Source organism: Oculina patagonica, chromosome 11, assembly GCF_052425735.1.
Source record: "Oculina patagonica isolate OP01 chromosome 11, crgOcupat, whole genome shotgun sequence".
Classification (NCBI taxonomy): domain Eukaryota; kingdom Metazoa; phylum Cnidaria; class Anthozoa; order Scleractinia; family Oculinidae; genus Oculina; species Oculina patagonica.
In genome coordinates this window covers 7188792-7213505 of record NC_135768.1, presented here as the reverse complement: position 1 = coordinate 7213505, position 24714 = coordinate 7188792, and the positions used below count along the sequence as shown (strand labels likewise).

Here is a 24714-nt window from a genome sequence, read left to right as displayed (position 1 = left end):
TTGACCTGATGATTAAAAAGTACATGTGAGCACTAACTCTTTAATGCGTAGGTGATGGTGGCCACAGTCAACTTGGAAAGCGCGCGTTTGGGGATAAAATTCTCGCTTTATCAATGCGCCTATACATGTAACAATTGCTCTTTGGACTTTTAGGGGGGAAAGCATTACAGACAAAATTTCCGAAAGCCCACTTAACATATATATCACAAAACAAGTGCAGTTACTACCCAATTATCTGTGACCATCAATTTTATTTTGATCTAGCCTTAAAACTATAGGTAACGACACATATGCAAAAGGTTTGTCATTTGGCGAAAGAGGAAAAGCGTAGAATAGTTTACATCTGTCAGGCAAAATTAAGTTAAGATATATCAGATTCAAAATTCATGTATACTAGATACAGTAACTGATAATATATTACACAACACTTTTTATTATACACATTGACCAGTTGTCGGCTGTAATTTCTGTTATATTTCTCATCTTACAAGAAACAAAATTCATTTATCTTACCACAAATAATAAAAATGTATGCATAAACTTCAGCCTTGATATTGCCGCTTAACGTGCTTGCCAAAATCATTCTCGTTGTCAAGATACGAGGTTTTATGCAATATATTTCCTCTCCGCTGTTCAGAATTAACTGTCCCGCATTTGCGTAAAAGGAGGAATTTCACAATTTTCTCCCTGTGTCGACTATTTGTATGTAATAATCGCTCTTGACCTTACACGAACCATAATGCACACAGTATCTTTCTCCTCTTTTTAGTACATGTTTTCTTTTATCTGCCGAATGCACGCAAGTGATTATTGCTTTTTTTTTCTCGTATATGTCTTTAATTTCTTATATTTAATTTCCTTTACAGCAATGATGGCTTTCAAGTACACCTGTGCTGTTTTGCTGTTGTCTGTTGCATTTTTGTCCACCAAAGCCAAGCACCTCGAGATGGCTGATGAGCAAAATGGTAATTTTTCTCCTTTCTTTTCTTTTTGAAGTGTCACAAGTCGCCGTAATTAAGCGATCGGAATCAGTTCCTCAGTGTCAGTGCAAAATGTTAAAGGACGTTGAGTGCATGCGCGTGAAACGGTTTCAAAATAGGACTTTACATTTGTCTATATTTTTCCGCAAATTGAAGCGGTTCGCGGAAAAAATTATAGACCAATGTATGGGAAATTAAAAACGTGACTGAACGCTTTCTAGCCCAGCTACATCCTTCAAACTTAGCGAATAAAAACTTTTGCCAAGTATCTTAACTTTACAATTCATCAGTTGTCCAGAATTCAAGTTTTGTATAAGATATTTGCTGTCGGATTCACATACAAACACTGTAATTTCTAACCGCTTTGCCTACTCGTCAAGATGGTGTCGAAAACCGTGATAAGGCCTATTTTGGCAAGGGATTAATAAACAGTCATTAATAGTTTCAGCATCAAATAGTAAATCCTCTTTTCATCTACAAGGAAACCTTAAGGGGGTGGCATCCACCTCCAACCACCTTGTACGCCCAGGCGCTAAATGCATTTGCTTTCTTTTAATTTTCCTTGCAGATCCTCTGGCAAGGGGGGGTTCCATACGCCACGTACCTTGGTAATAAGGAGGATTGTGATACCGTCATCAAAACACGCTGGGAATTTATTGCTCTGAAATCGGCCAAATGTATATGTGGGGGCGTGATAGGAGGGCCGAATTCTCCAGGTTATAACTCTGGTTATATTTGAGTTTTCGAACTGAAATTTACACATACAATAAAGCTCCGTTAAACACATTTTTTGCACTTGAGGTTGCCATGATTACTGGTCACGTGACTGTCAACCGGCGAAACTAAAATTTGAAAACTCTCAGAGTTTATTCCAGATTCATTATTAAGCCAACAATAAAGATATCTTACATGAATGTAGTACACAAAAATCGGGAAAACTTGTCCGATTTAGAATCTCAAATTTAACTACTGTGACGTCACAATTAGATACACTTAAAATGGAATGCATGGAATTTTGTCAATATCTCTAAGACTATGAGTGATAACGAAGTACAGCTTTCAGTAATTTACTTTGCTCAATGAGATGATTAATTTTATCTGTCTTTTAGATCAGTACGGTGAAAAACGGAAAAACTCAATTTTATGACGTCATTTATTGTGACGTCACAAAATTGAAATTCGAGATTCTAGATCGGACAAGTTTTTCCGATTTTTGTGTATTAAATTCATGCAAAATATCTTTTTTGTAGGGTTAATATTGAATGAGGAGAAACGTTTTTAAGTTTCATTTTCGCCATTACATAGTCACGTGACCAGTAACCATGGCGACTACAAATGCAAAATATTTTTCTAACATAGCTGTCCTTCATGTGTCAATTTCAATTTGATATGTTTAATATAAGCAGAGTTATGACCTAAGTGAATTCACCCATCCTATCACTTAGCTACAAAAGCATTGGCCGCTTTCAGAGCCCCCGCCCCACCCCCACTGTTCCAATTTCGTCTTAATCTTCCCCAACTTAAACCTTCCTTGTTACATTATTGTTTTATAGTCACTTCTTTGTCCAGTTTTCTATTCAAAAAATATTTTTTATTAAGACAAAGAAGCCAAGATAATTACATCACAAATAATTAATAAATAAATACCTTACAATACACGACATATATTACGTTACTTAGCTTACTTCTATCTTTTACAATGTTTTCTTTTCCTTAATTTTAATGCAAAATTAAGCTAAGAAACAAACCATTTAAACCTAAATTCCAACGACTAATAAAAGGCAATAAAACAAAAAGGAAAAAGAACTTACATGTTGTTTCATTTCTTAGAGGGAATAGGACCAAGTTCACAAGACATTACAAGTAGGACTTTATAGGGTCCCGTTTCTTTTGGTTAAAAACTGTGGCCTTCTTTTCTATTTCATTGATGTGTTTCATATATCGTAAAAAGTCGTCAAGTTTTGGTGGAAATTCTTTCTATTCGAGATTTAACTGATTTTGCGTTTTATTTCGATTTATATCAGGTTTTGGACGTTGTGTAAAAAGGTTTTCAAAATCGTGACACGGATTCTGATCTTTTGGGAACGAAGGAATCCCCACCCCACATCTCCAGGTAACTTCAAGAGTATTAAAGCTACGACATCAAAACTTAAAATAAATATTTCCTTCGATGCCCGCAAAATTAGGTAATGACTTCATATGATGGCAAGAGTCGAGTTTCGTATTCCCGGGTGCCCTGGGCCGAGGGCACGGAAGCGAGGCTAATGCGGGCAAACCTTTCGCGCAAATTATAAATCTTTGCTTTCCTGCTCTTTGCTGTTTACAAGTTCGATGCTTAAAAAATGGAACCTAATTTTGTCCGAATGAAAGTTCCTGAGTTAAAAACGTATTTACAAGTACGGGGAATAAGTGTTTCGAATAAGCGTCGCGAAGAACTTTTGGATTTGTGCGAAAAAGCTCACGAACTTGGCATCGAAATCATAGAAGAGCAAGCAGACAAGACGGATATTTCGGCGAAGTTGGAAACAGACGATGGAACTATTTCCGATCCCTACTCTCTCAAATCGGACTGGACAACTGATTTTTCGTCATTATCGAATTATACCTGGGGCGATATGTACGCTTATTTAATTGTAAAAGAAGGATACGACCACGAAAGTTTGAAGGCTTACAAGTCACTCGAAGGATTTAGACTACACTGGGATGGTCATGTGCAAAGTCTTCAAACTAATAAATCGATTTTTTGTGGCTGCCATCTCATCAAGTTCAGCGTGAAGCCTACAGAGAGAGAAAGAACCCAAATAGACAATAAGCCCACCTACGATGGCTGGCTTCTTATAAAGGAAAATGGTTCTGTTCATTCTGCTCACTGCCCGTGTATAGGAGGGTAAGTATAAACATTTCTAGCCAATCATGCTGTTGCTTTCTTTTGATTTTCTTTCATGTGAACTAATAATTATTTTCTTATTTCCCTGGCTCTTTATTTAATTTATGGCACTTGCATGTATAATATGCTAGCTAGGGTAATTCTGTGTCATATCAAACTAATGAAAGTCCTTTATTTTTTGTGTAAATTCCCAGTATTCCTTGTTAATCATCTGACATTGAACAAAGTTTGCATTACCCAGTTGATAAGAGTACATGGCTGTACTCAGGCTATGTTTTATACACACGGGTTAAATTCTATTGCAGTTCTGATGGTGCTTGTAGACATGTGGGAGCTGCTCTTATAAATCTGGAGGAAACTCTTCGAGAGAGCACTGTTGTCACATGTACTGGGTCAAAGTGCATGTAGAAAAAAAAAAAAAAAAGGACACATGAGGAGGTAAAACCTGTAGAGAACATGGATTTTACCAAACCCACCATTGGGAAGAAGAAGAAAAGTACCTGTAAACCCAGAGCAACCATATTTGATCCACGGCCAAGTTACATGGCACAAAAAAACCTTGCTCTAGAGTTTCGAAGCCTTCTTTTAAAATGTACACCAAGTGCTGTAGGATTGCATGTCATGGCTGAGCCAGAGGTGGAGGAAGTGGTAGATGAGGACAAAGATCGAGAGAGGCTGGAAGGTAATGAGGATGTTTCCAATGCACAGGCACCTCTGTCTGAGCCTTACATTATTGATAATTTCTCACCATTACCTGAAGGAGCAACTTTGTCCCAAATAAAGGATGCCTGTGTAGCTGTCAAAAGAAAACTCGGCTTTTCAGATGATGAAATAGCTGTTGTTGAGAAAAAAAACTAGGTTGCAAAGTAACTGTGAAGACTGGTATCGATTTAAGAAAGGCCGGATTTCTGCCTCAAAATGTAAACGAGTGGCCAGCCTGAAACCTAGTACTTCCCCCACAAAGGCATTAAAAGATGTAATGGGCTACTCAGACATCCCACAAACAATTGCAATGAGAGAAGGCCTGGAGAAAGAAGAAGAAATTGCCCAGGTTTTTATTTCAGAAATGTCTAAGAAGGGTTGCAAGGGTGTGTCACTGGAAGACTGTGGGTTTTTTGTCAGCAAGTCCCATGGTTTTCTAGGGGCTTCACCAGATAAAATCATTCATTTACCCACCCAGAGTGACCCAGGAGTATTGGAAATGAAATACATTCAAGTGAAGCCAGGGCAAACTCTTAAAGACATGCTTCTAAAGCAATCAATCTGTAGAGAGGATGAAACCGGTTTAATCCTAAACAAGAACCATAAATATTATTCATTTTGATGGACACGTTGAAGACCTCCGTTACCATCCACCTCAATCAGCAACCAGCAGCTATAGCTATGTTACGTTTTCTCTTAAGCCAACTGAAAGGTCCAAGATTGATGATGGCTCGACAACCTACAAAGGATTTTTTATTTTGAAGAAGGATGGGAGCGTTCATTCAGCATATTGTCCATGCAAAGGAGGGTATGTTTTTTTTTATTATTTTGACACCTGTTTCTTCAAGTGCATGTAGATAAACTAAAAATAGGAATAAAGAACTTGTCATTGTGAGACAATTTTGTCATTTTTATTTCTTAACATATTAATCACATTTTATTTTAAAAATAAAATGTTTATTCAGCCAGACCTGTCCTTTAGTACAGAGCCTCTATAATGAAAGCACTCCCTGTTATGGAAAGTTCACTTGCTAGTCCAAATGACACCAAAATGTTCATATAAACTCTACCTCTGTAATACAGGCACCTCCATAGTTGACACATTATTTTCTCTTACCTTTGATGGTCATTCTTACATTTCAAGAGGTTTGACTGATATTGTTTTGATAATTTGTCAGTCCATATCTGTAATGGTATTTGAAATTTAATAGTTGCTGCAGGATAAAACCATTCTCCATTAGTAATAATTTTGAGAATGCTTATGACCTCAGCATCAGAATTTGATACAGTTTTTATTTACTAACTTAGATGTGGTGTGTTATTTTATTCAATTGATGGTTGTTCATCTGCATCCATTATTATACATGTACATTCATGCATTCATTCATCTATCCATGATCATCCATTTATACATTCATGTCGCATAGTAGAAATTAATGTTTATAGGGCAGACGGAGGTTGCCGACTTGTAGCTGCAGCACTGTTTGACTTGGAAGCAAGTGTGCGTTACAATGACCTGCAGTCGTGCACATCAAGGCAGTGCTTGTGGACAAGGAGAGGAAAGGGAAACGAGGGAAGTTTGCTTATTCAAGACCTGCAAACAGGGAGTGGTAATTATGGGAAGGAAGTTAAAGAGTCAGTAAAGCCAAATGATTTTAATCCTCTGTGTTTTCCTTATGATGCCATTGCACTGGAAGAGCGGCTCAAAGCTGGCCTCTTAGAAACATGCCCAACTGCTTCAGTTATGCCATACCTACATTCTGCTGAAGAACCTCAGCAAACAGAGGAAGAAATAAGAGCATTTATAAATGATGATTTAAACATCAAGAATGAGGAAATTGTTGAAAGTGTTGATGTGTACTCAATGAGTGACTATGCAAAATTTTTTGTTGCTGTAAATATTGACAAAATGACACCTGTAGTATCAAAAGAACTTGCTACAGAATTCCTTGAGTCAATTTCATTTGATGAAAAGCAGGCAGAAATGGTAAACAAAAAAAACATTAGGTCAATCCCAGTCCCAATTTTGGTTTGAGCAAAGGGCAGGAAGAATTACAGTATCGTCATTCTACACTGTTTGTCATCTCAGAGAAACCACAGACAGAAGAAACACAGTCAAACATCTCATGAATTATTGTCCAAATGCTGAGGATGCCATGCCACAACAGTTGACATGGGGCCATGAAAAAGAAAAGCAAGCCTTAATCTCTACCTTAAAAAGCAGAACAGAAAACATAAAAAGTTGTCCATAACAAGTAGTGGACTGATAATTAACAAATTGTGGCCTTTCCTGGGAGCTAGCCCAGATGGAATAAGGATCTGTGAGTGTTGCAAAAAAAAAAATAGTTGAAGTGAAGAGCATGTATGCAAAGCGAAATCTTCCTCCACAGGTTGCAGCCAAGGAGTATCTCGAGTTGGTCGATGATGAGTTTGTACTTAAAAGAGAAACTAAATGGAATTATCAAATTCAGGGCTTGATGGGAATATCAGGGATGCTTAATTGTGATTTAGTTATTTATACACATAAAGGTATACTGATTGTCCATGTTAAGTTTGACAATGAGTTGTGGAAAGAAATGCTCAAGAAGCTGAGAAACTTTTTCCTTGAGCACTTGGTCCAAGAACTGTTTCACCATGACATATTTAAGTCCTTATGAAATGACAATAAGTTGCATTGTTGGTGTCACATGCAGAAGTGAAATGACTTTGTCTTAAATGCTTTCTCAAGACCTCTGGTGGAACATGCTCAAGATCACAATCTAAAAACGCAGTTTATTCAGAACATACACTTATATCCTTTCCAGTGGAATGGATAACTAAATTGTTATTGCATGGCAGAAAAGATTTAAGTAAATCATGTGTTATTAAAGTGGCTTGAGTGTATTTTATACAAATGGTTATTTAGCTAAGGGTGCCAGCAAATTGCAAAGAGCAGCACACACATTCAAAATGTTATCTGCAATAGGCAGCATTGGAAGGAGGAAGTTCCCTTGTAGAATCCGAAAGTCCTTTAAACGCTCAATAGCTCGCTCAACGTGGATCCGCACACTTGCAATGGCACGGGTTGATTTCACTGCCTTTTTGGAAAGCTGTTTTCCTGGGGGAACATAAAACAAAATGGAAATGGTTCAATTAAATATACTGTAAACACCAATGTATAAAAAACTTGTAACATATGGCAGTTCAACCCTTACACTGAAAAAGGACTGGTAAAGGAGGCTTTATCTCATCTTAACATGCTTGAGAGGTCCAAACATACAAGTAAGTTAAATTTGTGTAGAAGTACAAATAAAATCCAGTGGTATAATTATTATTAGTTTTAGTAGTTTCTTACAAGTTTCATTGGTAATAATCACTGGACCTAGAACAGAAAATGTAACCTTTCTAACAATTTAAAAATATTTATCCCAAAGCCAAATTAATTTGGGTTTCTTGCCAGCAACAAGCAGTTTGACCTGAATACAAATAATTCAGTATATGTAACTTGAACATCCAGTTTTCTATAACCATCAGCTACATCATTCTCTTAGCCTAACTAGGTAAAGCATATGGGTATTTTAACTTTGTCTAAGCAAACCTTTTGCTTCCCATTTACAACTTCTCTCCCTTAACCAACTCCCCTAACCTTTTTTCGTACCCATAGTGAAAAAGGTACCCCTCTCATATACCTATAATTTAAAAATACTGCATTTCTGTCAGTTTTCTAAGTTGCAATTGTTTGAAATACTTCAAGGGCCCTTTTAATAGCTGAATAAAAACAGTTTCCCCTACCCTTTCATATACTTCAATTTGTGACTAATATTTCTACCCTTTTATGTACCTAAATCCTGTTTAGGGCATTACAGGGGGAAACCCTGGGGAGGGTTGGACAGGGAGTGCTTAAGTTTTAACTTCCTTGATCCAACCCACACTAAATTAAATAAATATTAAAGGGCAATGTACCTTTGCAAAGTGGTGGGATGTTGAGTGAAACTTTCTTTCTTGTGAGCAAATCTCTGACGTTGAACCCCTTATCGGCCATAACAGCATCCCCCTCTTCAAGTTTGTCTAACAAACCACTTTTTTCAGTGATGTATCTGTCACTCACATTTCCAGTCCATAGTTTAGAAACAAAGCTAAAATATCCTGTTGGTGTAATTCCAACAAGAGCTTTCATTGTGTTGTGTTGTTTGTAGCTACTCCAAGTTGCCCTCTGTGCACTAGGAGAAGTTGGCTTCTGCAAAAAAATCTCTGTACAATCTATTATGATTCTTGTGTTGGGAAATTTACTAAATGACCTTGGCAAAGTTTTCTTTATGTCTTCCTTACAAGGCCATTTAAGAAGAATGTCACTGAAAACTTTTGACAAAAAGCAAAGCCATGTTGTAAACACTTTGCTAAGAGTGCCCTCAGATACTCCAAAGATGTCTGCCATATGTCTACTTAAAAGTCCAAGTCTCAGTCTCAGCAGAGTTATGATAAACTCTTCCATTATAGTCAGTAGTCTTTGCTTTCCGGGCTTTTTCTTACTTGAATCTTTTTGATAGCTGACTTGTGTTTTTTTGTTTTTGTCCCAATACTTAAGTTTTTCTGCAAACGGCTTGAGCAAATTAAATATCATCATCAAGCAATTTAGAGTGGGTATTCCAGTGTAAAACTTACAGCAAGGCGCCCAAATGTGTGACCACTTTTAATTTATTCACATTCTTTCGTGCAGATTTAATCCAATCAGAAGTCAACTGCAAGCTATCCACGGCTTTTGATTGGATTAAATCTGCACGAAAGAATGTGAGTAAATTAAAAGTGGTCACACATTTGGGCGCCTTGCTGTAACAGACTCGTCATTTTTTTAAAACATCTTGCATAAAGAGCTCTCTCTTCAGTCTTTTCTTGTTTGCTAGCTTTGTTGTAAGTTTCGCGTTCTCGTGTTTTAAGTCGTCCATATTTGAAGTTAAAATCCGTAAATCTTCAAAAGATAAGTCTGTTTGCGTTTCCCTTGTCATTGCTTCGAAGACAGTAGTCGTGGTCGGAAAGTTCTGTTTCATTACTTGGGGAACTTGTATCTTCATCTTCCGGAATAAACTTGAGTCGCTTGTGAACCCGCTTTTTCGAGTCTTGAGAGGGTGTTTGAGTCACAATCACTTAAAACGATCTTAATTCATTTAGAACCCTTATCAAAGGCTTTTTAAGAGGTGCACTCTTATACAGGTGAAGCACTGCTACTGCACCCCATCTTCCTGTATGTAATGTGGATTACCTTTACCCCTGCTAGAGGAAGGTTACAAAGAGAGGCTACAGAAGCCGCTACATACACATCATCTGAAGTCAATCTAGATCAGACTTACGCCGGGTAAGCAGTATCGATTCAGATGAGCTAGTTCAGCGCAACCCAAATACAAACCTCTCTCCATCAACCCTGTAATCATTTCGAGAATTTAAACCCGCATTCTGTAAGCCTTTTAAATAAAAATTAATTGTTCATACATGCAATCCACAAACCAAATCCTGTATCCCGAAAACCCTTTTTTAAGTAACTCCCTCATCCAATCCTTATTCCGCATCCCAGACCAAATCTCTTTTTAATATAAGTTACATCCCGCACACGCATTCCTCAAAATAAATATCGAATCTCGATCGAAAACTTTCTTATACATCAACCCAGGGATTACCCTCCAAAAATTGGGGTGGGCATAAGGACGTACTCCTGAAACCCTTATCCTATTTTAGCCCAAAATATGCCAAACCAATAATTGATACCTAATTTTAGACCATAGCCTCCCAAGATACTTCTTCGATTTCCGTAATCATTTGAGAAGGTCTTCAAATTTTAACAGTCATAAAGAATTTCTCTCGACGCGTTATTCCTCATTGTTGACCACAATGTATAAAGCAAACCCAATTTCAGATCAAATGCTAAAAATTATACCCTTTTTCAGACCAAAACAGCCCACAAACCGCACCCTTTGGGTCTCACATACTTGTATAGTTCATAAGGAAGCCAGCCACCGCTATCTTCGGGACGTTAATACCGTATCTCTCGAATATAATCCTACATTTTTCAAAACCTTAGAACGCGCATGCCGTTAAGCCTCTAAAACACAATATCCTGTCTGGTCAACGGACTGTAACCACCTGGAATTAGGCCCCAGTTTTACCGTTGGAGCCTTTTGTCTGAAGATTGTTTTGTTCTGCGGACATTCAGTCGACGGTGAAAAAATTTCCCCACCTATAGCATGAAATACATGAAGGTATAAAACCATAACATTGCTAAAATAACTTCATGCATTCAACAACATGAGTTACTTCGTCAGTTGACTTTGATTTTCTAAACTTTCTTGCCCCTGATATAACATAATTTCGAGATAAAAACAAGAAAAAATTCCAACGGGCAAATGCGACGGCTATACGTGTATGTTGCGAGTAAATACGCCCTTAATTAACGTCATTGCTTAGTATTGCATTGCGCATCCTTACTGCGCAGAATTTTACGCGTTATAAGTGCACGCCCGCAAACAAACTTGCAGCTTTTTTCTATCCAGCTTAGCTGAGAGATAAATCGTCGTTTTCTCGTAAACGTGTACGGTGGCCTATTACTATTTTGTTCGTATTTTGAATTAATCATCGGATCAAACTCTTTCTATAAAATAAACACAGATCAATTTCTATGTTTGAAAAATGAATTATCACCAGAAACGTGTATTGTGCCAGTACTCACAAAGGAATTATTAAGGATTTATGCGGTATATACAAGATCTTCCTTCAACTTAACGAATATGGTGCCCTCTTCCCCCTTTTTATTTCAAAATTTAAGTTCCCTTAAGATAATCAACCAGTAGGCAAGGTTGGGCTTAAAATTTGTGTTCAGTGTTTTTTTTTTTGTTTTTTTCGGGGAATGCACCTTGACATAGTCCCCTAAATTAAGAAACTCAAAAACTGGAGTTAAATTTCATTTAACCAGTGGTGTCTGGAAAGCTTTTCATCACGGTCTGGTAAGAATATTGTTTCTACTGCGGGTGTATGGCAAAGCATGTAGTGTTCAATCATTCTTTTGACTAACCGAATTTCTGCTTAACTTTTATTTACCGTGAAGCTTAGTCCAGATATTTGTAAGAAATTAATTTTAAAAAAGCTCAAAACGTAGGACTGAGTATCAGTGAATATATGCAAATTTTCGTAGTATTATATTTTGACAGAAAGCGCGGGCTAGCCTTCGATAGAACCGAAGGGAATGTCGAAAACTACCCCACGCCTCAAGTTATAGCCTTACCAAATCTTTAAGTCAAAAGTTGAATTGTTCATTGATAGCGTTAAAGAAGGGCTAACGAGTAAAATAAGCTATTTTTACTTCTCTCAATTTCGGAAAATTTCCAATTTCCAATTAGGTAATGGTTTAGTTTTCTTTTGTTTTTAACAAATACACGGGCCACTTGTTTAGCCATAAATTTATGATGTTAATTTTAACACCAGTACTCAAAAAGCAGGTGTTGAATTATTTCGCCAAGAGTAGTTAACCTGGTTTGTGGAAAGGTATTGTCTGGCGTTCTCTTTATGGTCTTATATATCATATCGGCGCGGTGTTCGGGAGTATCAGTTTGTCTTCAAGCGTTTGCAGTCCAGAGCTCCAGAGCTTTCTAACTATTGAGGTAAAATAATTTTATCAAACTAATCTAAATTTGTAAACCCTCTTTTAATGTTGCTGATAGTATTAGTATAAGTGTCATCAACTGGGCCGAGAAAAAGACTTTTTTAAACAATGTTGGTTTTGTCTTCTTCATTTTATTTTGAATCAATTAAACTGCTTATTATAGTTCAAACTAACCTCAAACATTAAACAATTTTGCTGTTCTGTAATTCTAAAACGTTGTAAGTCCTAATTAAATACGTACTACTTATTTTAGAAGGAGCTTTTGTTTCCCAGGAACCTATACTGAAATTATTTTTTTATGAAATTTGTTTATAGAAACCACTTCAAAAAATAAAAAACTGATTGCAACGCTTACGCAGAGGAAAAACCTTGTTTTTCACTAACATGGTGGCGTCCTGTGCATAAACATTGTTGTCTGTTTTTCTAGGGAAGATGGCTTTCAAGTACACCTGCATTCTTCTGCTTGTGTCCGTAGTATTTTTACTTAGCCAAGCCAAGCACGTCCAGAAAGACAGAAGCAAGCAAAAGGGTAAATATAACGTATAACATTGATAGACTGAAAACTTATAAATATTTGTAATATTGCATCTAAAACTACGCTCTGATAAATTGAGCCTTAACCTTCGGTTTTGAATTTTTACTGCGGCTAGAGATTTCAAGTGTTTCAAAAGATAACATATATGTACTGCCAACAAAACATTATTTCCTCAAAAAGAAAACTAACAAAAACTTAAACGTGGTGAAAAGAAAATTTTACAACATTTATTTTAACGCGTCTTTCCTCTATGGAAGGTGATCGTTCGGTTCATTTTCCGTCTATTTTGATTGGTTGCATAAGAAATCATTACTTCACCAGCAAATAATCGCCATTAAATAAAACTTTGCTCATGCGCATTTCTATCTGCGAAACAAAAAGACAAAACAAAGGTAGCGCGCTTCCCATTTTATTTTCAAAGATGTATATTTCGTACCGGAGTCTTTAATTCTTATTGTGCAAGCTTGACGAAACTGTTCTGAAATAAGAGTTAGGCAACTTTACCTATGAAAACATTGACTTTGAACATTTAACGGAAGATATAACCTGTATTCGGAGATAGAAATCAAACTTTGGCTTAAATGTCGGGAAAAAATTGAAAATATTAGCCAAAGTTTTCAAATTGCAGTCAATTTCCATCAGAGCCATCCGCAGCCAAACGCTTTTTAAACAGTTTAAGCGCTCTAAAATAGCAATTGTTAACAAAAATGGACTATTGTTTTAAGGTTTCCTTCGACACAAATATAAATTTGTGCTGTTAAAAAATCTGTTAAAATCCGTGACATAGTCTCTTTAAAAGCTCACCGGTCAAAAAATTAAAGCCAATTTTCAGTGTCATGAAGGTAAGGATTCGCCATTAGAGCAGTTTTCAACTAAGTGTCGTGAAACGAAAACCATAGTAATCACTTTGGCCAGTCACAAAGTACGCAAACAATCCAATTAACCAATCAAAATTCGAACCAAATACATATAGCCGGCACGAAGAACGGAAAAACGTGTGCTAGCGAGTCACGATTGTTTTTTAAGTTTTGCTTCTAATTGGTCGAGAAAGTGGCGCGAGTTTTTTAAACTAATTATTCAGGTTACTACAGTAGAGTCGCGATTTCTCGAACTCTCGGTTCCTCGAAACTCCCCATTTCTCGAACCAATTTTTGCTTCCCTTGGATAATAATTCTCTGTAAAATTACCTCCCATCTCTCGAACCACCCGATTTTTCGAATTAAGCAATTTTCGTTTTCCCTGAGGTTCAAGAAAGCGGGATTTTAATGTAAATTAAAACCAACGCAAACGCGAATTACTTTCGACACTCAAGTGAAAACCGTTCTTGTATAACAAATAAAGATTTGTCATAATTGAGAAATAACGATATTTTGCTCGACCTTGTTTAACACAAGACAAGTACTGACATGCTTTCTTTATTCTTTATTTTTTTTCTACGTCAGTTGAACATCGACAACCTTAATATTTTTTGCAATGTATATTTCTTTTAGATGGACAAACTTTTACCAAGCGGTATGAGAGGGTCAAGTACCGAGGTGACTGGAAGGATTGTGATGACCATATTAGGATCGATGGAAGTGGAAACGGCTGTAACTGCCCGTTCGTTGCTTGCACCGGATCACAGGAATGCACTGCACCAGACGGATTTTTCTGCCGATTTTTGCATAAGAATGTGGATGTCGAAAACATGTCTAGAGATGATTGTGCATGTAAATGGCTGAAATAATTCTGCAGCAAAGGATTTGTGTAATAATGCACAGCACTTATTCCATGACATGTTGATGTCTCGCAAGCAATAATAAAGGAAAGAAATAAAGTTCCATGAGTGGATTTATTTTATCCGGAGTAGTTTTTTTTTGTCTTTTGGTCACCCGTTCTAATTTCGGAGCTAATGTTGATTTTTTTCTGCCCTGGGGAAGATTTTTCAAAACCAAGGTTTTAGTAAGCCTTCTACAAAAGGTGGTATACAGCAAGTTTTCGTTTTCTATCTCAATCGCACCAATTACAAGTGACACTAAGGGCATCAGGGGTGGCGCAGTGGTGAGAACGCTCACCTCCCACCAATAACCCCGGGTTCGATTCCGGTCCGGTGTCATATGTGGGTTGAGTTTGTTGTTGGTTCTCGTCCTTGCTCCGAGGGTTTTTCTCCTGGTCTCCGGTTTTCCTCCCACCACAATAACCAACACTCCAAATTCCAATTCGATCTTCGATGCACGTACACGTCTCAACGAGCTCTAAGCTCTTCGGTGTTATGTGGGTAAATAAATTACAATTACAATTACAATAATTACACCACCATGCAATGTAACCTTGCTACTGACGGACGCCATGTCTAATCTCCCAATGCACGTGCTCAAAGCTGTGTTGTAAGCTTTTAAAAGTGACGGCACTTATGAATGAACGTGTTGCTACAACAACCCCTGGAAAATGTCCTTGTTATATTTCCTTATGTGGTGAATATATAGGGGATCAATACATGGCTGCTTAGAAATATGAAATTTATCTGCGAGTGTTCAAATCGATATCTCCCTCGTTCGCTGCGCTCACTCGTGAGATATTGATTTGAACACGAGAAGATAAATTTCATATTTCTAAGCAACCATGTATTATTCCGTTTGTTATATAAACCTACTAATTACGATGTTTTTGACGATTTTCCGAAGATTTCCGACCATTTTCCTAAGATTTCCAAATTTTCAAACTGTTGTCCGAAGTCGTATTTCTGACAACATTTTAAGAAAAGCCTGATGAAGATCAGTAAAACTGACCGAAACGTCGTTTTTATAAAGTTCTTAACCTCGGAAAATCCCGAAAATAGTTCAAAAAGGTTTTTAGTTTTTTGTTGTCCGAAGGTCGTACGAATGTTTCTCAACTTTTCCAAAAATGTCCGAAGATTATTGAAGATTGCCGATGAAGATCCGAAGATGTTTCGACTTAATATCGACAAGCTTTGGCTCATTGAGCATTGAAACATGGCAAACTCTGCGAGCTGATTGGTCAAAAATGATATCACACATGTGTCCATTCATATCGATTTGCTACCACTTGCTATACCACTGCAGTTTATATAATAATTTGTGTTACTTCCCTTCTACATATCCCCACCACACTTCCCTGCTACATGTCCCATAGTGTGTACATAACGTTATTTTGCTCGCTGCTACCCGTCGCTACCCCATGGCCAACCGTGCGCCGCCACCTTAAAAAGAAATGAACTTGAAAATTTCTCGACCGATGGAATTTTCTTAACACATCAAAACTCAGTCTTGCCAGCGAAAATTCCACGATCGATGAAACTAACCGCGTAGCCTCCACACTGAGACCAAATTTGGTCGACCGGTGGGGCACTGTTATGGATCGAGCGCCCATAAATTATAATAATCAATAAATTATTATTTTTAATCAGCTTGTAACAAATAGAATTTTCGTGCAGAGGATCGCTAATGCTGCGCTGGATTGCTAAGTTTTTGTGTTTGAAAATGCAAAATGTCATGAAATTTATTATTTTTGCACTCAGCTTGAAACGCAGTAGTAGTGTCTAAGCATAAAAAAACAATAACAAAACATAAGTAATGTAAAGTGAAATGGCAACTTGGATAAAGTGAAAGTAAATGAAGAAGCGTTCTCAAGTTGAATAACTCCCGTTGGGGGAACTCGGAAAATCTTTTTTCCGAGTATTCAACTTGAGAACGCTTCTTCATTTACTTTCACTTTATCCAAGTTGCCATTTCACTTTACATTTATCCACATTTATCATTTAGACATATTTGAGCCTGCAGTTGGCAGGACATGTGTCACACATAAGAACCTAGTATATGACCTCGCTCACCACGAGTCTCCCATAGCTCAGTGGTTAGAGCGTCCAACCGGTATTTCTGGAAGGTCATGGGTTCGACTCCCGTTGGGGGAACTCGGAAAATCTTTTTTCCGAGTATTCAACTTGAGAACGCTTCTTCATTTACTTTCATAAGTAATGTGTTTTAAATGCAACTTTAGGAAACAGTAGTCATTGACAGTTGATAAGCTTTACCCTGTAAAGGTAGCTACAGTGGAACCCCGATATAACGGTCCTCGATATAACGATATTCCCGGTATAACGATGAATATTCTATGTCCCGGAAATAGTAGTATAAAATGTACGGTAGTACAATAGTACGGTAAAATGTATGGGACAGAACCTCGATATAACGATCTTCGATATAATGATATTATCAGTACACAGCCACAATTAAGCAAAACACTGAATTTAATACAATAACTAACAGTAAAGGGGTTATCTCTGACGTTTCTGACAACAGCTTTACCCCGATATAACGATATTTTCGTTTATTTTACGGACATATCGTTATATCGGGAGTTTCGATATAACGATTCCTCGATATAACGATATAATTTTACTGCTCCCTTGGCATATCGTTATATCGGGGTTCCACTGCATACATATCACCCTTCTGAATTTCAAATTAAGGGTACGCATGTCGCTGTCGAAATTCCGTCATAACAGCAAGAGTTTTCTCAACCAATTAAAAACGACGTGACTAACCTCGGTTTACAGAGCAGGGACTTACTTGGGAAGTGACTTACTTAGGAAAACAGTACAGGATTTTTTTCGGGCACTTCAATTTCGCAATTAAAACGGTGTAATAAATTTTCAGAAAAACAACGTGACTCTGAACTCGGTACACAGAGCAAAAGTTTCTCGTGCATTTTGAAAGGTCAATTCAAATTAATTTCATTTTTTGACTGATTGATTGACGACTGATTGACGACGTCACTACCTTGTCCTACACAAGAGCAGGAGTTTCTCGGGCATCTCACTAAGGAAGTTTTTACTGCTTAATTTTTCATCGATGACAAAATCAGTTCTCAACTGATCAAAAAATCTTTTTCGCTAAAACTCTTGTAATCCACCAATTTCTCGACCTTGACGGGCCATTATTTCTGGACTGCTGCCCGCTGTTTCAAGCCTCTGGGCCAGTTTTCCAAAGGTGGGTCTCATCTCGCTCAGCATGAATGACATCTGAGCTTATTTGCATTATTTTCTTATACTTTGCTATGTTGAATCAAGATGTAGTACATTAGTTGGTTGCATTGCCAGATTAAGTTAAGTTAAGTTAAGGTTAAGTCTGTGTCCGAGCCAAGTGTCCCATAGAGCCGGAGCTTATCCCGGTTTCTGTAGCATTAAGCGACTAGAAGTATTGCTACTCCTCCCTGGATGGGATGCTAGTCCATCGCAGGGTTATCCCCCAGCAGTAAATTTGCCGGTGCCCATTTATACACCTGGGTGGAGAGAGGCACTGTGAGAGTAAAGTGTATTGCCCAAGAAACTGGCGTCGAGCGCGCTTACCATTAGGCCACCGCACCTCCCGCATTGCAATGCAAACCATCATTATGTAAGTTGTTTCCTTTCAACTATTTTTTCATGACGTTATGACGCCTTGATCAGCCACAGCCATAACGAATAAGGATCTATCACCTTGTGCCCGTTTCAGCAATTACTAGTGGGTAGGACAAGCAACGAAAGTTTTTTACTGATTGTATTATCCACTTTTCGACTTGATAGCTTTCTGCCTGTAAACTCGACTGCGGGAACGAAAGACAAGCCATGCATGCTTATGATGCAGGGAACTTGTGACTACATCAGTTGGCCGTCGAACATTTAAAAAAAGAGAGATTCGCCATTGGTGTCTTATTTAAATCTTACCTTCGCTGTCGCTATTTCAATAAAAGTCTTGTCTTTACCCGCCATTTCATTTGTTCCATTTCGCCGTGTCACTTGTCGGAAGAGGGCGGCCTCGTTAATAGCTTGTTTGTAATTTTCAGACAAACAGAGAGAATGTCATTAAAGAAATTGTTTAGCACACGCATAACTTTGGAAAACTCTTGCCAATTTACATTGTTTTCAAACGGGCCTAATTGTTTTTTACGCATCTTGTCTTAAGGACATTTATCATTTTAATTTTTTTTTATTTCTATCTTTTAAAAATTTTTAGTTGTGTATTACGAAATTTTAAATATAATTTCTAAATTGTATATATCAATTGTTGCAATCTGTAATTCGAGGGCCATTTGTTAATTAGTTTTTGCTGTTTGCCGTTACCCTCCTTTTTTAAAGTTGATTGATCGGTAGATCGATCGACCGATTGATTAATTGATTTATTGATCGTTCAATTGATCGATTGATTGATTGATTGATTGATTGATTGATTGATTGATTGATTGATTGATTGATTGATTGACAACATGAAACTGTTGCAAATGATTAGACTGAAGGGTGCGTAGGCTAAAATAAGAGTAACCATTTCAATGCAGCCAATCACCAAACTCGAAATTTCATTAACAACCACCGCCTACTGTTAGTGTAGGCCGTTTGTTTTACAGACTTGTTAGGGAAAGCCGCGTAGAATCGGTTTGAAGGAGTTAAATTTTGCAAATTTGTGCCTTTTAAGCTAAAAAGAAATTGAGGTAAAAAACTGACCGTTGAACCATCATCTACAGGTTTTGATCACTCGAGATCTGATAGAACGCCATCTGCAACAAACGTTGGAACACCTACTCATCTCAGTAATACCCAAGGAAGGTAAGATCTCAGTATTCAATTATGGTTCAATTATTGGCTAAAGTTTTTTCATCTCTCGGCGATCTTGGCATGTTACAGAAACGTTCCTAGAAGTATGTTGCGCTGAATACAAGGTACATTTCTTTTTGTAAAAAGCTCTTACTCTGCCAATGCGTATCTGATGGTGGTGCACAATCGAATCGGGGCCGGAAACGCGCGTTTGTGGATAAAATTGTCGTTGACAATGTCACCTATGCGTGTAACAATTGGAATTTCGGAATTTGAGAAAAAAGGGGACTACAAACGGTCCGAAAATTTAATAAATTCTGCACGCAAGGTTCATAATGTACAGCTAGTAAGAAATAACTGTTAAGCCACAATTTGGAAAACCAGAGAAAGCACGCTTAACATCTATCACAAAAGCGCGCCTGAACAATATCAAGTTCAGTTACATTGAAAAAGGCACACTGCTCTGATAAAGTCCACAAGGTTGAATTCAAAAAGCGCTTGAAGTGATAGCTATGAGTAATAACTCGCAGGTACTATTAGTACTTGCTAAATCCGCTTTTGAGTACTTTATGGGTACTATGTCAGTTGTTTATTTTCTTAAACTGGAATATGTATATCAGATATTACATAATTATGTATTTCGGATTGGAGGCTATGCGAACCCAAATATTTCTGCGCATCAATCTTATTTTTTTGTAGCCATTAAACTTTCAATAACATAGAACGAATTACCACAAAACTATAGGAAAGCAAACACGTGCATATGCAAGAGGCTGGCCATTTGGCGAACTAGGAAGAGCATAGAACTGTTTACATTACACAGGAAGTTCTATCGAATATACAATACATGCAGACACAACACAGTAAAAACGAATAATACATTTTTATATATTTTTATATATTTATGGCTACAATTTCTGTTTTCAGTTTTCGTATCTTGCAAGAAACAAAAATTTATATAGCTCAACACAAAAAAGTAAGATGTATCAACGTAATGGTATCTTGCAGAAAAGTAAAACTCACTAAGGTTACCACAAAGTACATAATTACAGTTGAACCCCGGTAACTCGAACTCTGAAGGGAAACGAAAAGCAATTCGAGTTAGCGGGGTTTTCGAGTTAACCGAGTAAAAATGACTGAAAAGTGGGTCCAAGGAAAATAGAAGTTAGTTCGAGTTAGCGGGGTTATTTGAGTTATCCGAGATCGGGTTATCGGGGTTCTACTGTAGTATATAAGGATCAGCGCGTTGTCATTTCTGCGTTTCTGGGGAAATAAGTTTGAACTTCCTGACAACAATCAACATGGCGCCTTTGCATCACACAGACAAAATTTTATCAAGTATATCAGATTAGCAATACATGTGGACCCAATACAGTAAAAATTGAATAACACCGTTTTTTAAACATTTAAATTATGAACATTGATGGTGCAGTTTCTATTATTTTTCGCTGTTACAAGACGCCAAAATTCATTTACCTTTACACAAAAAAATAAAATGAAGTGATAAACTGGAATCTTAAAAGATGTCAAATTCACTTAGGCTACCATAAATAATTAATATGTAAAGAACATTATCCTCATCAAATTTATCGAAATTTCACTTGCCCTTTCTGCTGTTACCGTTTAGGGAGGAAATTTCACACTTTTCTCACCAATATGGCGCCTATATAGCTCCTATATGCCGCCAATATGGCGTTATAAAGGAGCAAAAGTTACGGGTCAAAAGTAGAAGCAGAAGTTATGGGCAAAATGTGGAGAGGTGGCGGTATAAGGAAGTTTCAATAAGAGTAGGGATCGGATTTAGAATTAGCACGGTTAAGCAAGAAATGCTGGCCTTTGTTTCTATAGAGAGGAGGCTGTTAGTGTTAAGTTCGAGTTGATGTTTGACTGTATAAAGGTTAGGAAGACCTGACTTGTAACGAATGTTTCGCAGGCAGTAACCATAGGCGTGTGGGTCGATCTTTTATCATTGTTAAATTAAAAATATGATAGATGAGAGCTGATGCGATCCCTTAAAAATCAACAAGGTGTAAATAAATAAAAGATACAATAAAACAATACTCTCTTGTCCAATTTTGCGGAAAAGTTTTTGCGGAAAGTTAACTTACAGTCTCGAGGGTTGTTAAAAGTTAAAAAAAAACATATCCTTGTTTATAAGCAAAGGTTTAGATATACATAAGCGAGTAAAAAATAAACGATAAAATCGAACGACGTTTCGGAGTCGTCATGACACCATTTTCAAGTTCAAAAAATGAAAAGAATAAACCGTCAGAAAATGTTCGCTTAAGATTAACATAATAAAATATGCAATATCACGCAAATAGTTTGGCTCGGATTGAGTCTTAGAGATGGTGAAAATTCTCTGATAAGTAGCATTTCATGTACTAAACAATTAAACTTATTCTTGCACTTCTTAAGGACATTAAACTGTTTGTCAACGTGTTTCGGGACAATACAGTGTTTGTCTCTATAGTGCTTGCCGGGAAGATGATTTGTTGTTCTGCTCGCCCACGCGCTGGTGCAAATGCCTTAGTGTATATCCTACGTATATGAATAATGATATACATCTACATCTAAATTTAATTTAGGCACGGAACAAACGTCGAACTTCACATGAGTCGAACCTATGCAAATGAGCAAAACCTATTGTTTTTGGTCATTTGCATTAGGTTCGACTCATGTGAAGTTCGACGTTTGGCCCGGGCCTTAGTCGGTTAAATTTATCGTGAGACATATCGCAACAACTTTTCTTATAAAAAGATAACATGATAAGTAACTCGATACAAAAACGTGCAAAATCGAAGAAGAATAACATGGTGTCCTATTTACTACATAATATTTAAAAGGCGAATAAATAAGAATACATTGAAATATAACAAAAAAGTAATCTATTTGCAGCGCTCTTCCTCAAACTATATGCGAACTTGTTGTTTTTAATCAGCTTGTAGCATAAAGTATTTTCGTAATATTGCACTGGATTGTTGAGTTTTCTGACTGAAAATATACAATGCTTCTTTTTTGTCATAAATTGATTTTTTGCAATCAGCTTGAGGCGCAGCAGTAGTGTTGAGAAAAAAAAACAAAAAACCAAACATGAGTAAATAAATAAATTATTTGCCATGCGAATAGGATTTTTATGTCTTTCTTCCCTGTGAATTTTGTTTATTTTAATGATGTAGCACTGTAGGCACGTGTGTAAGCTTATTATGCAACAGATATTGTTATGTAACAGTATAGGTCACGTGCGGGGCCTGGACAAGGGGGTATGGTTTTTCAATGTATTGAGCCCCCCGCTTGTATGTCTTGACTCATGGCCTGGCTACAAAGCAGTCAGTCATTCATTCACTCTTGCTTTTTCCTCGCTGGATGACACGTTCGTTTTGTTAGTAAACCGATGGCTCAGTGGTACAACTCTGCGTTCTTAAGCGTGTGACACCTGGGATCAACTCTCATACCCTGTAGCTAAAATTCTCCGTAATAAGTTAAAGATTGATTTTATTTTGCATCTTCTTGATGATTTTCTGTTAGTTGCTCCTTCTGCGCAACTCTGTCAACAGCAGTTAGATTTGTTTTTGTCGCTTTGTGCATACCTAGGTATTCCCATTGCACCAGAGAAGACTTGTGGTCCAGCTACCTCGTTGTCTTTTGCTGGTATCGAATTAGACTCGATTCTTTTGGAGGCTCGTTTGCCCCTTGATAAAATTGAGAAATGTGTGTCCCTCATCTCTGAGTTTTGTCGTCGCAAAAAAGTCACTCTCAAAGAAATTCAATCACTCGTTGGCCTCTTAAATTTTGCATGTTCAGTTATAAGGCCGGGTCGAGCCTTTTTGCGTCGACTTATTGATTTGACGGTCGGAGTTCGCATGTTCCATCATTGTATTAGACTAAACAAAGAGGTCAAGGAGGATTTGAATTTATGGTTATCTTTCTTGTCTAATTTCAATGGGAAGTCGTTCTTCCTTGATGATACCTGGCTTAATTCCTCCAAGTTAAATCTTTTCACTGATGCTTCGGGTGCCTTGGGTTTTGGGGCTATATTTGGGTCTCACTGGTGCTATGGGAAATGGCCTTCCAGTTGGCAATACCAAAATATTGCCATTCTCGAGTTATATCCCATTGTTTTAAGCTTGTACCTCTGGGGTGTAGATATGAGCAATCAGTGTATTTTGTTTTTTACTGACAATGAAGCCTTGGTTCATGTCATTAACAAACAAACTTGTAAGGATAAGGTTCTGATGGCTTTTGTTCGGAAGATAGTGTCTATTTGTCTACATCACAACATTCTTTTCAAAGCCAAGCATATACCGGGAGTTCGCAACCAGCTAGCTGATGCTCTATCTCGCTTGCAGGTCCAGACTTTCAAGCAACTTGCACCACCTCTCATGGACTCCTCGCCCACAGAGATTCCCCAGTATCTGCAGCCTCAGAATTGGGTTCTATAGTAGCCATGCTTGCTAAGTCCAGCCTCCAGCCTTCATCTATCCCCACTTATCGGCGGGCTTGGAGTTTGTTTTACCAATTTCGCGATACGGTTTTCCATTCCGTTAGCAAGGCATTTCCCATTGTGCCCCATACATTGGCCCTTTTTATTGCTTATATGTATGGCAAACAATATGCTCCGTCTACCGTGCGTTCTTATGTTTCTGCATTAGGCTATTCTCACAAATTTTTAGGCCTTCCCGATCCGACTAAAGCCTTTTTTATTATTCAGATTTTAAAGGGATACGGTAAGATTGGGTCACGCTTAGATAGTCGTTTACCTATCACACTTCCAGTACTACATAGAATCATTGAGTCTTCTACCCGGCTAGCTATTACTCGGTATCAGAGTTGTCAATTTCGGGCTATGTGCTCAACAGCCTTTTTTGCCTTTCTTCGAATCGGGGAGATTACCTACAATTCGCCTAAAGATGCAAATGTCCCCCTGCAGGTTCACCAGTTGGTAAAATTAGTCGATACCTCCAATCGTGTGGTGGCTCTGAAAATCACTTTTGGCAATTTTAAACATAGCTACAATCAGCATCCATTTTCTATAATTTTGCATCGTCATCATTCTTGTTGTCCAGTACAATTGCTATTGGATTATTTATCACTACGGGGTAATCGACCAGGCCCACTTTTTCTTAATTTAGATAACAGTCCAGTTTCAAGAACCATTTTTGCGGACCTACTTTCTCTTTCGTTAAAGGCCTGCGGGCTTGACTCCACATATTACAAGGGTCATAGTTTTCGCATCGGCGCTGCGTCTTTCGCTGCAGAACGGGGCATGTCTGATGCTCAGATCAGAGCTTTGGGTCGTTGGAAGTCCAATGCATTCCTTAAGTATATTAGAATACCTTCACTTATTTCTTAGCTTATAAGTACACACATGGCTTGCGGGGGAAGCCATGTGCGGGTCACTAGAGGGTGATGAGATTG

The 24714-nt window shown here is 37.6% G+C and overlaps 3 protein-coding genes across 4 annotated transcripts in view; 2 read left to right on the top strand and 1 right to left on the bottom strand.

The window, feature by feature from the left end:
- Positions 1–857: 857 nt before the first annotated feature.
- LOC144630148 (uncharacterized) overlaps positions 858–24714 on the top strand; it is a 41446-nt gene continuing 17589 nt past the window's right edge. Inside the window, exon 1 of one of the 2 annotated variants that reach the window (XM_078488439.1) lies at positions 858–965. In XM_078488439.1, the coding sequence (XP_078344565.1) occupies positions 869–965 (97 nt within the window). In that variant the 5' untranslated portion in view covers positions 858–868. Of the gene's footprint in view, positions 966–12620; positions 12643–24714 lie in introns of those variants that run through there. The other variant, XM_078488440.1, reaches the window with a different exon arrangement.
- Positions 7467–9040, bottom strand: LOC144630810 (uncharacterized). Its single transcript, XM_078489174.1, has 2 exons — positions 8512–9040; positions 7467–7666 (listed from the first exon to the last, which is right to left on the bottom strand). The coding sequence occupies exons 1-2, from the start codon at positions 9038–9040 to the stop codon at positions 7467–7469; spliced, it is 729 nt and encodes a 242-aa protein (XP_078345300.1).
- On the top strand, positions 12979–23738 carry LOC144630808 (uncharacterized). Its single transcript, XM_078489169.1, has 3 exons — positions 12979–12985; positions 14219–14437; positions 22825–23738. Exons 1-3 carry the CDS (start codon positions 12979–12981, stop codon positions 23736–23738), a joined length of 1140 nt encoding a protein of 379 aa, XP_078345295.1.